Raw genomic sequence first — 15,942 nt, forward strand, 5'->3', positions numbered from 1 at the left:
GACCATTATGGAAACCCAAGCCACACTTAGCACAACAAAGATAGTCGGGATCTGGGACGATGTTACAGTGTCAGCTGCCTCCCAGTCCAAGTGGGAGCAGCTCTGCCCTCACATGTGCCAGTATCCAAGACCAGGAAGCGGTCCCATAGCCTACCTGCTCTGGCGTGGCTCCTGCTAGCAACTTCACCGCTCCTGGCCGGAGAGCTGGACGTTTTGGCAAGCTTGTTAGCAGACACCCTGTACATGACTCCTCCGATGCAGCGCAGATCTTTGTTCCTCCAGTGGTGCTGCAAAGCCTGGAACTTGCTCCCTGTGGGAGAGTGGCGGGTGCTATTCAGTACCAGAGACCTGCAAAGACAAAATAATACACTCAAGGTAAGCAACTGGGACCTTTGCTCACAGCCTGCCGTGTTCTTTTAGGACTATCCAAGAGGGTTGTCCAACAGAAACAAGAGTTTAAATGCTAGCAGGGTTGTTATTCCAATGTGCTGTTCTGAAAAGTGGTCTGTCTGACCTGTCCCTGGCATTTCCTTCCACTTGTCTCAAACAACTGAAGCAGAAAAATATCCAAGGTTTACTCCAGACTCACCCAAGCCTCTGCAATGAGCATGCATTCTGGGACTGAAGCAAACTCAACAGCACTTTGCTTGCTCTGCTTGATTCGTTCTGCTTCCAGGAGCCAGGCTTCCAAGATAGGTAGAACTTTTCTAGACCAGCAATGTCCACTTGGACCACCAGCAGCTCCCAAAGGCCTCTGCAGCCCCCCCCCAACGTGTGCTTAAGTCCCTTCAAAGCACTTCTCTCTCTCTCTCTCTCTCTCTCTCTCTCTCTCTCTCTCTGCAAACATTTCAATGACTGCGCAAGTTAAGTCAGTGTTACCACCAGACTGCACGTAGGGGAAGGTGATGAGATGTGGAGCAAAGCATCTCTATGTATATTTTTCCACTGGAACTTTTGTATTACCTAAGTTGATTAGGAGCAAGGAATTGCTAACTGCAAATAATTATCTGGCAATCAAGTTTCTAGGATCACTCAATACAAGTAAAATAAGCACGCTAAACTAGATCATTCTCTAGGACATTGAAAAATTCTCCAATGCAAACAATTTTCTGGTGCAAAATTACCCCAATTTGTATCAGGAAAACTCTTCAGAAATCTTCAATTCAACCTTTTCTGGAAAACCCACATCCCAGGGACGGGAGCAGTTACAGGTGAGAGACGAGGGCTTGTTAAGGCATTCCAGAAAGTTCATGGCAGAAGCAAGACAAATCGTTGGATGATAAAACTATCAGTGGCTACAAGTCATGATGGCTATGTTCTCCATCCTATCAGAGGCAGAATCACAAGTGGAAAGAGCACTGTCGCACTCAGGTCCTGCTTGCAAGCTTCCACTGTGGACTAGAAACTTGTTTTCTTCATTTAACATGAAATTTCCTTGCCAAATTCTGGGTCCTCCGGGCAGCTCTGCCAAGACGCAGCTTGCTGCATGGGCTGATTCTGCATCTGTAACTATTCCCACTATTCCCAAAATCTGTAACTATTTTGAGTTCTGCATTAGGCCAGCAGCCATTCCAACCAAATCAAATCTGCTCCAGTATCAGCTGCCTTAACTATTTAGCGCTAATCCAAACAGTAATTTGTTTATGCAAATGAGAGATCTAATTTTGAATTAGCACAAAACTATGGCTCATAATGCTATTAGCGGAAACTATATAAACCGCGGCATTGACTGAAGAATGGGTGTAAATTAGGGAGCTGCTCTCCTATCAGCAGAAAGCAAAAGCCAGAGGAGCATTACCTTCAAATGAAGGCAAGCGCGGCACACAAAAAGGGGGAATTGCAAAATGTAATCATTAAATTTATTAGTGCTTAGCATGACAAGTTTATTCTAATATGGTTGTTGCCATTGGCTACCGGCCTTGATGTATGTGCCTGAGAGTTCCCACAGATGGGGCAAGCAGAAAGTTGGTCCGTTAACCGGTTTGCGCAAAGCAATCAAGGGAGGAGGAGGAAGAAGACTTGGGTGCACAAATGCAGCTTTAAGCATCTCTGCTGTATAGCCTGATCAAAAGGCTATTCCGTGAAACATCGCCGGGGGTGGGGCGGGGGGACCCATGTATTTATATCAAAGCGCTTATCTGACCTAGGGAAAAAGGACTCTGCGTGGATTCAGGTGTAGCAAAAATCTGATTGCAGGGACACAGTGAAACTATTCCTATTTTCTCCCAGGCATTTAAAATTGGGCTGTCGCAAGGGATGCCACTGTTTCTCCTGTATGCTTCACTGTGAACTGAGGTCCTACACACCCTTGTGGTAGAAAAGAGATTGTAGCATGTATTAGTCCGTAAAAAGCAAGCCACCAGCAAGGTCTCCCCCAACGTATTTCTAGGAGTCAATCTTTAGTGCATGGCTAAATGGCTCTGAGGTGTTTGGAACAAGGGCCTTCCTTTGGCATTTAAAGCCCTAAATGGCGTGATTGGCAGCCAGTGCAGCTGGACCAGGATCGGTGTAATATGCTCAAACCGACTTGAGCAACCTGGCCACTGAGTTCTGCACCAGCTGAAGTTTCCGAACTGTCCTCAGAGGCAGCCCCACATATAATACATTGCAGTAACCTAACTTAGAGGTTACCAGAGCACAGACGACAGAAGTTAGGCTTTCTCTGTCCAGATAGGGATGCAGCTGGGCCACCAGCAAAAGCTGATGGAAGGTACTCCGGGCCACTGAGGCTACCTGAGCCTCAAGAGAAAGCAAAGGATCCAGGAGGACCCCCAAGCTGTGAACCTCCTCCTTCAGAGGAAGTGTAACCCCATCAAGAGCAGGCAGCCTCCCCAACAAAAAAGGAACGGCAAGACAAACTGTTAGAGTATACTGAACTGGCTAGATTAACAGAGGCAATTAGAGATCACACTAGACAAGAGTTTCAAAAAGCATGGGGGAAATGCAGAGAATACTTCGCAAAACAGTGCCCTAAAATACATACCTGGACTTGTTTCGATTAATGTCTGCAGGAGACTTTGTGGATATTTAAGTTATAATTAGAAAAATCTTAATAATTATTCATAAAGGAAACAGCTTATAAGAAAAAAATAAGGAGGCCAGATACAGGATAAAGGAAGTCTTTTATTTGGTTGTTTGTACTGTTGTATGTTTTGCTCATTGTATGTTATGTTCACGTTTAATGAGGGTGGATTTCTGTATTGGGGGGATGGGGGGTTATGCTATGTTGTAAATAAAATTTCCAATAAAAGTTTATTAAATACAGGAAGAGCAGGCCACCTCCCATCCATCTGGTCTAAGGAACTGCCCCCTAACAATGCCTCAGTGTTATCTGGACTGAGCCTCTGGTTCTGGTTCTCATCCAGTCCATTATCGGGGCAAGACGTCGGTCCAGCTCTTCCACAGCCTCACCTGCAGATGTAAAGGACAAGCAGAGCTGTGTGTCATCAGCAATATTGCTGACAACGTACTCCAAAGCTCCGGATAACCCCACTCAGCGGTTTCATGTGGATGTTAAACAGCATGGGGGAGAAAACTGAACCCTGAGGAACCCCACACTGAAGGCTCCACGAGGTTGAAGAGTGTCACCCTCAGGAAATGAGCATCTGAGTAGGACCAGAAGCACCGCAAATATTTTATAAATTTATTAAATTCATTTATAAGTAAATAACTTTCCGGCATTCGTTTGGAGGAGGGAAAGCATGATTAGACAAAATGGATTGGCAGCTACAGTTGCAACTAGTAAATTGCTGTTCAGCAAACTGCTATGAGTTGTGTTGAGTGCCTTAAGACCTGTGCTATTTTTGGAACTCTATGCGTTATTTTAATCTTAATTGACTTTGTTGAAAACCATCCTTGTGGCTCCAGGAAAGGACAGTATATTTTTGTGTTTAGTCATTTAGACGTATCCGACTCTTCGTGACCCCCTGGACCACTTCCATACAGTATATAGGACAGTACAGTGGTACCTTGGGTTACATATGCTTCAGGTTATAGACGCTTCAGGTTACACACTCCGCTAACCTAGAAATAGTACCTCAGGTTAAGAACTTTGCTTCAGGATGAGAACAGAAACCGTGCTCTGGCGGCAGCGGGAGGCCCCATTAGCTAAAGCGGTGCTTCAGATTAAGAACAGTTTCATGTTAAGAATGGACCTCCAGAACGAATTAAGTTCTTAACCCGAGGTACCACTGTATATAGATCACCCAAATAAGCGAAACAAAGGCAAGGCACCCACCCTCTCCCGTCCAAGGCGCGTCCATCCCCTTTCTGCCTCTCGTGCCCCATTCCTTTGCAGATTAGATGTCTTGTGCTCCAACTGCACTCTGCTTCTGTTTGCGTTAGAGACTGCTGAGCTTTACTACTTCGGCCTCTAATCCAGACACCTGCGCTCAGCGGTTTTCCTAAACATTTCCGAATGAAGACTCATTAACGCCAGCCACCCCGAGGTGGTTGCTGCAGCCGCTTCTCCTTGCTTAGCGCACGCTGAAAGGTAAAAAGGCTGCCTGTTCTGCTGAAAGCTCCATCTGGTAGGGCTCCAACACACCACAGCTGTGATTAAAACTGAACAAGGCAGGGAAGCCGCTCTTTTTTTATATCGGGAGCTGCCGCTGCAGGCATGAAAACCAAACCACAGGTTAGAGAGAGATCAAACAGCAAGCGAGAAACGTCGAGGAAACAGATCGCCTCCTGGCCAAAGAACAAAAGCGGCTATATTCCACTCTGACCATGGTCTAACTGGTGTGGAAATAAATGTGACTGCCTTATTGTAGAGGTGCCCAAGCACTCTCAGTGATGATGGGGTTTTTCTGGGTCAGACAAAGGGTCCACTTAGCCCTGTTTTCCATTACAGCCAACCAGGTGCTGCCGAGACCACATAACACCGGTCCTGAAAAACCTACATTGGCTCCCAGTATGTTTCTGAGCACAATTCAAAGTGTTGGTGTTGACCTTTAAAGCCCTAAATGGCCTTGGCTCAGTATCCTTGAAGAAGCGTCTCCACCCCCATCGTTCTGCCCGGACACTGAGGTCCAGCTCCGAAGGCCTTCTGGTAGATCCCTTACTGCGAGAAGAGAGGCTACAAGGAACCAGGCAGAGGGCCTTCTTGGTGGTGGCGCCTGCCCTGTGGAACGCCCTCCCATCAGATGTCAAAGAAATAAACAACTATCTGACATTTAGAAGACATCTGAAGGCAGCCCTCTTTAAGGAAGTTTTAAATGACTGATGTTTTAATGTATTTTTAATCTTTTGTTGGAAGCTCCCCAGAGTGGCTGGAGAAACCCAGCCAGATGGGTGGGGTATAAATAATAAACTATTATTATTATTAAAAGGTAAAGGTACCCCTGACCTTTTAATAATAATAATAGTAACTCTGGGGTTGCGCGCTCATCTTGCTCTATAGGCCGAGGGAGGCAGCGTTTGTCCGCAGACAGTTTCTGGGTCATGTGGCCAACGCCGTTTACCTTCCTGCCGGAGTGGTACCTATTTATCTACTAGTACTTGACGTGCTTTTGAACTGCTAGGTTGGCAGGAGCTGGGACTGAATAACGGGAGCTCACCCCGTCGCAGGGATTAAAACTGCTGACCTTCCGACTGGCAAGCCCTAGGCTCTGTGGTTTAGACCACAGTGCCACCCGCGTCCCAATTATTATTATTATTATTGTTGTTGTTGTTGTTGTTGTTATTATTGTTATTGTTATTATTAAGCCTCCAAGTACTGCATAAATGCAACAACCATTCCCTTTAGGATGGTTCCTCCTAAAGGGAGGAAATGCCTTAGCTCAATAGTAAATCATCTGCATTGCAAGCCAAAGGTATCAGGTTCAATCCCTGATCTCCAGGTATGAATAGAATCATAGAATCATAGAATGTGTAGAGCTGGAAGAGACCATGAGGGTCATCTAGTCCAACCCCCTGCAAGGCAGAAATCTTTTGCCCAACGTGGGGCTCAAACACATGACCCTGAGATTGAGAGTCTCATGCTCTACTGACTGAGCCACAGAGAGAGACTCCTTTCTGAAATCCTGGAGAGCAGCTCATATGTTTGCTCTCTGTCGTCCCCTGCCATTTGCCCCCACGGAGCCAGAATTCAGAGGCCATAGCAGCTGGCAGAGACTGTTTCTCTCTCTCTAAATGATGGACTATTATTAACTTGTTGGTCGCTTTTTTGAAAAATGAATTATGCAAAGTGACAATCGAAAATCACAACAGACTCTATGGGGTGCTGAGACGAGTACTGTGACATTTAAAAGGTTATGTTGGTATTTTATGTTTCTAAAATGAGTAAACGGGAGTCCACTGCCAGCGCAAAAATAAATAAATCTAAATGCTTATCAAAAAGACCTGCTGTGCCTTCTGATCCCATACTTGGCTGTTACTGCTTTAAGCCAGAAGAGGGTAGACTCACTTGATCAGTACACAGAAGGCTGTACTTATTTCAGAGAGGAGCAAAATGTTGTTTAACTGCTACTGGTCTTGCGATTCCTAGATTACCTGCTTTTTGTGGCAAATGCTAACAATTTGGAGAACAATCCTACCCAACCCCCATTTTTGCTATGGGTGTTGTTGGTGGGTTTTTTGGCTTCTGCTGGGGAGGGCAGGATATAGATAAATTATTATTATTATTATTATTATTATTATTATTAGGGAGGGGGTGTCTGTCCTGGAGACCACTGTCTACCCCAGTGTTGTCCAAACTGTTTTCAAAAAGGGCCAGATTTGATGAAGTGAAGGGCTGTGGGGGCCAACATGTTGTTGACCTTTTTTTAGGATTTTACCCCAAAGATGTTGAGCTTTTCTTAGGGTTGGAGTTGTTGAGCTTCTTTTAGGATTGAAGTTGGGGAGGTTTTTTAGGAATTTACCCCAATAAACTGCCACAGGGACTGGATTAAACTGACCGGTGGGCCTGATTAGGCCCCCGAAACGGACTTTGGATATGCCTGGTCTACCCCCTGCTACCCCCAAGCACAGATCTAGCACTAGCAGATTTCCAAAATGGGGTATGACAAAAGCGGGGCAAGGACGGGAAATGAGTTCACCTGAGACACTCCACAATCTGGCCTCTGAACTATGCCACTCTGGAGTTAGCATAGCTAATCCCTCGCTAAGCAGAAATTCATGGGTGGGGAAATTTTTTAAAAAATTAAGAACCATTGGGGTGGGAAGACTTCCTACCACCTCCTGCCCTGACTAACCAGTAGGGCTTGGGAAGCTGAATCATAGAACCCCTGCAATAAAGGAACCTTTTTGCCCAACATCGGGCTCAAACCCACATCCCTGAGATCTCATGCTCCACAGACTGAGCTATCCCAGTAGCGGGTGGCCTGGCCCTGTTAGGCTTGCTAAGCCAGTTGTGGCCCTCTGCCGGGAGAAGTCTTGGGATGCCAGCGAACCCTGCCAGGGAGTCGCCCACAGCCAAATTGAACTGCCAAGAGCTAAACTGAAAGGCGTTTTCCCAGCTGTTAGAAATTGGGATTGTTTGCATGACACCCACCGTGAAACACGCCTTTTAACATCTATTTATTGGAAACATCTGTCCTCACGTATCTCTGAGCCAGACTTTCTCAACCCTGGGTCCCCAGATGTTGCTGGACTACAACTCCCATCATCCCTAGCTAGCAGGGCCAATGGTCAGGGATGAAGGGAGTTGTAGTCCAACAACATCTGGGGACCCAAGGTTGAGTCTTGGCTGAGAATATTGGTGATAGCACAACAGCAGCAAGAATACTCATCGCAAAGTACTGGAATACACAAGATCTACCCACCTTGGAAGAATGGCAGATGAAAGTAATGGACTATATGGAATTGGCGGAAATGACTGGCAGAATCCGAGACCAGGGAGAAGAGTTGGTGGAAGAAGATTGGAAGAAATTTAAAGATTATTTACAGAAATACTGTAAAATTATTGAATGTTAAAATGATGTTGGAATGAAACGAAGCGGTTTTAGTAATAAGGTTAAATAGGAATATGTAAAAATGGATTGATATTAGATGAAAATATAAAGTTATAATATGTGAAGATAAAGAACTAAGATAAAACAAAGAGGGTAAGGATTTGCTGAATTAACTATCTGAACTGGAATACAAAAAAGGGAGGTGTGAGGAAGTCATGAAAATAAGTAAATGAATTGTAAGATATAGAAAGAGGGATTTATTTTTAACTGTTTTTATTTTTTCTGGAATTTGTATTTTTTGTTTTTTGTTTTTATCATTTTTGTAACCTTTCTCTTACTGAATTTTTAATAAATATTATTTAAAAAAAAATTTAAAAAAGAGAAAATTGGTGATAGCTGTGGATGAGGTCTCTACTATTCGGTTTTAAATTGGATAACGTATATTTTTTTCCTGTACTTACAACTTATGGTAAGCTGCAGTTCCAAGCCCCAAAGGGAGCCACCCAAGTACAGTGGTACCTCGGGTTAAGAACTTAATTCGTTCTGGAAGTCCGTTCTTAACCTAAAACTGTTCTTTACCTGAGATACCACTTTAGCTAATGGAGCCTCCTGCTGCCGCCGAACCACCGCTGCACGATTTCTGTTCTCATCCTAAGAAAAGTTCTTAACCCGAGGTACTATTTCTGGGTTAGCGGAGTCTGTAACCTGAAGCATATGTAACCTGAAGCGTCTGTAACCCAAGGTACCACTGTAACTTACAAAATGATTTTAAATAATACGAATAATGAACAACATAAGACCACATTAAACAGGAAGTCAGCAGCATTAGCAACAAAAGAAAACATTGACACCAAACAGCTGCACAGCCCAAATTCTGCAAAAAAGCCAACAACCCCATCTTCTTGCATAGCCAGGCTTCCACCACTCACTGAATGCCAGCCAGTCCCCCTGCTTTTAAAGAGGGGTGTGAGTGGAAAAGGGTCTCGGAGGTTAATCCTGAGTGCCCAAGTAGGCATGTGAGGAGCAAGGATGCTCCTGCACCCAGATCACTTCGGGTTTTAAAAGGTAAACATGACAGCACTTGGAACTCTGCCTAGAAACAAATAGGTAGCCAGCGCAAACGGAAGAATGTCAGAGCAGCCTGCTCCAGGGAGAAGCTTTGCGGCTGCATTTTGGTACCCTCTGAAAGTTCCCAAGTACTTCCCAGAGACAGCCCTGGTAACGACTGTGTTACAGCATTTTATCCAGTTCGTTACCGCAGCAGGAATGACTGTGGCCAATTTTATTTATTTATTATGTTAAGAACAGCAACTGGTATTCAGAAATACTGCTGTCTCCAGCTGTGGAAGCTAATAGGCCTTGATAGCCTTACCCTCAATGAATTTGCCTAATCGTTTTGTATAGTCATGTAAGTTGGTGGCCATCACTGCCTCCTGTGGTGGAGAGTTCCATAGGTTAACTATGCTCTGTGTAAAGTAGTGCTTTCTGTTGTTGTTTTTTGAAATGAATAATACTTTATTTAGAATTCAACAATAACAAAGGAAAAACCCACAGTTGTTGCTACATCAATTCATTACAATTAACCCATTTTAACAATATATAAATAGTAATAGAAAAATTACTCAACATCACTTTTAACTTACTGAAGTTTTCATATTACACTTTTATCTCTTTATCTCTTTCTTAATATATCAAAAAGAGAAAGATCAAGAAAGGAGACACAGAAAGAAAAGAGAAGAAGAAGAAGAAAAGGGGGGAGTGAAAGGAAGGAGGTAAGGAAAAAGGAAAAACAAAACAAAACAAACACATTTGTCTTCTGATTAGACTCATTGTATTATTATTTCTACAATTTTTTCACACCCACAACAAATATAATGTTTTTTGATATCTGACGAAAACAAAGAAAGAAATACAATAACTTGGAACTGTGTGTAAGAAGTGCTTTCTGAATTGCTGAACATTCAGCTTCAGGGGGCCCCGCAAGTTCCAGTAAAAGGAGCTTGCTCAGTCACCCCTCCTATCCCAAAGGAGCGAACACCTGTTTGCATCATGAGTTCTTGATTAACCAATTTCCTTTAGCACTGGCCTTGAGAGCCTGATGAGGAACATCTGCTCTCAGATTCATTATTCCGAATATCTAGTGGCTTCTAACATAAACTAACAAATTAGGCTTAGGGGAGACTGTTTCTACACAGGACCTGCCCCTGTTTTTTGTGGGGTTTTCTTAAACCTGCGATACAGCTGCCCAGAACTGTGGTCAAGGCATTTTTGCTTTCTCTTTCGGAGGAAGAACATGTGCAGTCCTGCCAGCGCAGTCCACGCAGAGCCCGAGCTGTGTGAAGTCTCCGCCATATTATTATCGGACATCTATCACATTGGAAAAACCACGCTAAGAGAAGCCTCTTGCAAACTGTGCTTATTTTTCTCCTGCGTTAGCAGCAAATGGAGTGCCTTGCCTGGAGCTGAAGTGGAAACGGTCGCCACAGGTAATTCTCAACTGGATTCTCACTCACAGAGACATGCGCGCACCGCAGCCGCTTCCTTCAAGCTGGAACTGAGCGTTTAAAACACGTTCATCTAAGTGGCGAACACCCGTGGTCCCCAGCCAGGTTTTCCTGGCTAGTAACCGGGTTAACGCAGCAGATTGACAATCGCTGAAAGAGCTCTTTATATGTGCAACTGACAACAACCACATCTAGGCGGACAAGCGGAAGGAGGGTTGTATGATGAAGGGAAAACAGTTCTAGTTGCCGGAAATGACAGCTCGGAAATCCTTGGGGTTTTCCCCCTAGTCCACTGTTTACACAGAGTTCTCAGTCAAACCGTGGCTTGGCACAAATGCGTCAGCTGCCAGGGACTCGCTCCTCTGCAGTGGTTTTTGCTGCTGTGTCCCACTGAGCTAAGCTATGGCTTGGTTTAGTGTGACGTGTGAACCAGGCCACTGTGGTAGAGAACAGAAAATGTCTAGGGAAGATGTATCCCGGCTCTCCTGAGACAGGCCAGCTCCATCAGGTCTCCCCTCCCCTCAATGCGGATCTGAGGGCACCCATCCCAGGAGTGGGAGACAACTGAGAAGCAGTAATTCCTCCATGGGCACTTTCTGCCCCTGAACTGCACCAGCTGGTCAGCAAAGGAACAATTGTCTAGAAACTGGAGTGCCATTTTTTAGGTTGTAAGTCTGCAGGTTGGGGCTGCTCTTGTCTTGACTGCGTGTAAGCTGCTCTGGGAGATCTGGGGGTGAAAAGCAGTGTACAAATGCTCTAAATAAAATCATAGAATTGTAGATTTGGAAGGGACTTCAAGGGTCATCTAGTCCAACCCCCTGCAATGCAGGAATCTCAGCTAAAGTATCCATGACAGATGGCCAGAATTCTGGAGTCCAGTGCTTCACCAAGTCAGTTCCTTAAGGCTTCTAGCGGTGGTTTTCCTCTACCATGCAAAAATTAAAATAAAATCCAAGCTTTGCATTCAGAGTAACGCACAGTAGATTTGTGCAAATTATTCTGAGCACTGAAACTGAGGGCAGTTTAGCATATAGTCTGGACTTTCTCCCAGCACTCCTTTGAACAGAAGCACCTGGGCTGATATCTCGACAGATGAGGCACTGGTTGGCTTTATAAGCACAAAGTGAGTCATTTAGGGAAATGTACCATAGTGGACGTGTCTGCCATAAAACAGAAGCCCATCCGTTTCTGACCCTAAGGGAGCTCATTATTTCCCTCTGGCTGAATACAAAACGTGCAGTCCGGGGTCTTGGTTTTCCCCTCGGCTACCCCACAGAGCAATTTCTTCCTGTAATGCAAGAAGTCCTGACAAGTTCCAGTGGCCTTATTAAAAAAAAAAAGGAGAGAGAGAGAGAGAGAGAGAAAAGAGGGAGGGAGGAACAAATCCACACTAAACGCAAACCCAAGAGGTGTAAGTGATCTGCCGAAACTGATCCCTTTCGACGCCACTGTCTCTTCCTGTACTAAGGAGGAGGAAATAAGTGCTGATGAATGCTAACTATTGCATGAAAATCATGGGAGTTAGAAGGATAAATATTTAATGCCTGCAAAGCAGGTACCCACAAGGAGGGAAAAGTCGCAACTAGGAGCAGCTGCCAGGGAAGGTGGGCCGGAACGCCAGGCACAAGCGCCAGGGTCACAGGGCAAAATCACTGGCTCAGCCTCAACTTCCCATCTGCAACATAAAACCAAGAGTTTGCCAGGATGGATAAGTAAATGAAATGCTCCTGCCCTGAGTCACCTTGCAAAGGTAAATTAAGCTAAGCAATTCACATTATTGTTCTGTTTTTCGTTTCCCAGAAGGGCTGCTTAGTTTTTATAAGCTTGACTGCCCAGGTCTGCCTTTGCATGAAAAACAGCTTCGGGAACTCCTGCAAGTTGGGCAGGCATCCTGCCGCCTCCTTGTTTCATGCAAAAAAAAAAATGACCATATTATGCAAACTAATTAAGAGTAATCATTACACATCAAGGGTCTGGGAATTAAAAAACAATGCACCTGAAGACGAATGCCGTTATGGTCAAAAGTATACACGCAACATGTTTTACACAACGTATTATGTAAAAGTGCCGCTCAGCATGTTTTGCATCACACACTCCATTCATATTTGTGATTCTGGATCGAGGAGTTGGGCCTTTGGAACTTGCTTTTTTAAACGAAGTTTGGGGTGAGTTGTTTTTTATTTGTTTGTTTGCTTGCTTGCTTGCAAAGAAGGCTAAATCAGCAAGACGTATAGGTGATGGAAAGGGGAAAACATTAGACACAAGCCCCTGAAATTCATTTCTACAAAGCAGAAGTTTTCCTCCAAGGACTGCACTCCCTTGGAGGTAATCTACTGAAGTTGCATGCTGGCAGTGGGCACAACCACAACCACTCCACCCTCACTTGCTCTCTTAAGATCATAGTCAACAGCAGCACTACCGGTCCTTCCTCTGCTGGGTCTGTGGCCCTGATCCCTGGGCCCATAACCATTGTTAGGAGCATCCTACTCACGTGTAAGACCCGACTGGCATGCTCTCTCCCTCCTGGTCAGTCGTTCGGGAGCTTCAAAAGCTTTCTCCAGCCCAAACATCACAGCTACTATCATCAGCACACTTAGGGATCCGCAAAGTATTCGCAGTTTGCGTAACAGAACCAATAGCACAGCATTTTGGCTAATCAACTTTATTTACATATAACACACTCAGAGCATTCTGCTTTCGCTCCTTCCTCTTTCTCATCAGACAGCAAAGAGAAAGAACAAAGGACAATAGTCCCTCTTCATGGAACACAGTAACATAAACATCCGGTCTCCATCACTTCCCACTCTGTGGAGTCAAAACATATACCGTCATGTGATAGACAACAATCCCATGACTGCAGACACGGGGAATGAATCTCCAACACTCCCTCCTCTCTCTCCCCCCCTCTCTCTTTGTGTGTGTGTGTCACACACCCTGCACAAGGTAGCTGAGAAGCCATGGTTGGTTCGCCTGGGCTGCCAGACTCTTCCTCAACTCAAGATGGAACGAATGGATGTTTCAGATTTTCCTGGAGCTTTTTGCTACCTGCACAAAGAACGCCAATGGGACAATCAGGAAGCAACTGATTGTGAGATCCTAGGGGCTACCCATTTAAGGCTTTCCTCTCTTCAGGGGCCAGACGGAGGCGCCATGGGGATGTATGGCTGGTTTTCAAATGTAGCCAGAGCAGTTGCTCTCTGGGCGTGCTCTGGTTCAGGGGGTCACGAAGAGTCGGACATGACTAAACAACAACAATGGTTGTCAATTAGTTGCCTGGAATACCATCTGGTGGAAAGGTTGGGCGGGCAGAAGCAGGGTACAAATGCCTCACGACATCTCACTCCTAAAATGCCGACTTATTTATTTATCTATGGCATTTGCGTGCCACCCCATAGCATAAAGTCTGGCCAACAAACAACCATCTTAGAATGCTGAAATGCAGCAAAGACGAGAAAAGCCACCAGACTCTGCCTCCAAAGTAAGTAGGAAGCTGTGAGTCAGGGAGCAGAGGTAGATGGAGCATCTCTTCACCGCACAGATTCTGTCATAAGTTCCAAGGCCCATAAGAACGTATGAAGAGCCTGCTGGATCAGGCCCACGGCCCATCTAGTCCAGCATCCTGTTCTCACAGGGGCCAACCAGGTGTCCCCACAGGAAACCCGCAAGCAGGATTTGACCGCAAGAGCAACTCCAAGCAACTGGTTTTCAGCAGCATGGCTGCCTCGAATTCTGGATGTAGGCATCCATTCCTGGCTAGCAGCCATCAATAGCTCTCTCCTCCTCCATGATTTTGTTTCATCCTCCATCCAAGTTGGTGGCCATCGCCGCCTCCAGTGGCAGGGAGTTCCATAGTTTATGCTTTGCATGAAGGACTTTCCATTACCTGAATCTTCCAAAGTTCAGCTAAACTGGACACCCATCAGTTCCACCTCTTTACTCCAGCTGTTGATAGTTAAAAGAATTGTGGGGGGGGGGACACCCATCGCTTCTGTTTCTAACTTGTCTGGAGTTGTTTCTCTTGTTTTTTTAACAAATGCATATAACCTGGGACCTTGGCATGAGGGATGGGTAATAAATCTGATAAATGACTATAGGTGGCAGGAAAGTGCTGGTATTAGGCACAAAATTTGAGTGGGACACTGAGAAAGTGGACATTTGGTTTCCAAGAAAGGCTGAAAGGAAGTGAGACCCCAGAGCTGTCAATCTAAGGTGCTTCCTTGCCCTTCAGCTGCTTTTTAAGGATGGCCAGGCTGACACTGCATAATAATGAAGGCATTATTTAAAGACTATATGCTATTATTAGGAAAAATATGCCTAGACACTACCTTCGTTTTGTCTTGGTTGCAGTTTCACCACAAAGTGTGCAAACCTCAAGATAAAGGTAAGCCAAATCTCCCTACAGAAATTGAGGAGTAACTTATTTTTCACATTTAGCTATTTCAAAGAGCTAAGTGCACAAATACACATCCGTGCATGCACACAGAAAGCATACACCCCCTCCAAAACTCGCTTAACATCACATTTTATCAGTAATTTGAACGTATATATTTTACGTAAACTGCTTAGAGATTTTGTTGATTAAGTGATATATAAATCCTGCTACATGAACCAATAAAATAAAATCTTTGATCTTGGCAGCCATTTGAACCCCTGCAAGAAAAACAGGACATGGAAAGCAGAAATCTGCCCATCTTCAGGAACACAGATGGGTCCGGGAGGGAGGGAACTTTTCCAGGCGGAAGGAGCTGAGGTTCTAGCTATCTGTGAATCTGGAGCCCCGAAACCAGGCCCTGTGGCCTGAGAAACGCTCCTTTCTGGAACAGTCAAAGTCAGCTAAGGGGGCAAACTCCCGAACAGACCTGTAATCTGCTCCAATAACCTTTAGAGCTGTTTCCCCTGATGGAGACGGCAAGGCGGGAGGCGAAAGGCGCCAGGAAGTTTCAGTACTGCTTCAGCAGTTTTCGTTTTCCCTCCCTCTCTTTCCAGCCTCCTTGCAAAGAAGAAGGGGGGGCACACAGCCCAGGCTGGTGCAGCAGAGATCAGGGGATCATCAAGCAGGAAGGCTGCAGGCGCCCTCAGCCGGGATCACCACCACGCCAGGGAGACCCAACGAACGGCGGCCCCATCCAAAGGCAGGAAAGAAAAGAAATCTCCAAACGTCCAACGTATGTGACAGCGCGAGCCGGCCAATGGCGGGCTCAGAAATGGTACTGTGCCACTCACAGAGTGAATTAAAATCCACGCCAATCATTACTCTATCAGGCACTCCACTCTTTTTATCATCTAAGCACCCTGTGCGGCAGACAAGCGTGAAAGAGAATGAATCCATGCTATCAACGCAGTCGCAAAACGCTTCATCATGGCCTTTTATCTTGCTTTGCCTTCCGAGTGCCGCTGTTTGGGCGCCAGGAAGAAAGACGTCTCACCAGCTGGTTTCAGATCATTGCCAAGGAGCATTCATCCTTAGGGCGGACTGGCAAGCAAGACACAGGGTACATGGTCCGCTGTGGCACAGAAGGGTTTACAGTGTGGGAAATTAATCATGC

General features: G+C 45.4%; 1 protein-coding gene across 1 annotated transcript in view; it reads right to left on the bottom strand.

The window, feature by feature from the left end:
- ZC3H3 (zinc finger CCCH-type containing 3) overlaps window positions 1–15,942 on the bottom strand; it is a 264,865-nt gene that overhangs the window by 104,124 nt on the left and 144,799 nt on the right. The window contains exon 5 of the mRNA XM_081874112.1: window positions 155–348. Within this exon, the coding sequence (XP_081730238.1) occupies window positions 155–348 (194 nt within the window). The remainder of the gene's footprint in view (window positions 1–154; window positions 349–15,942) is intronic.

This window comes from Podarcis erhardii (assembly GCF_964252035.2).
Source record: "Podarcis erhardii genome assembly, chromosome: 8".
Classification (NCBI taxonomy): Eukaryota; Metazoa; Chordata; class Lepidosauria; order Squamata; family Lacertidae; genus Podarcis; species Podarcis erhardii.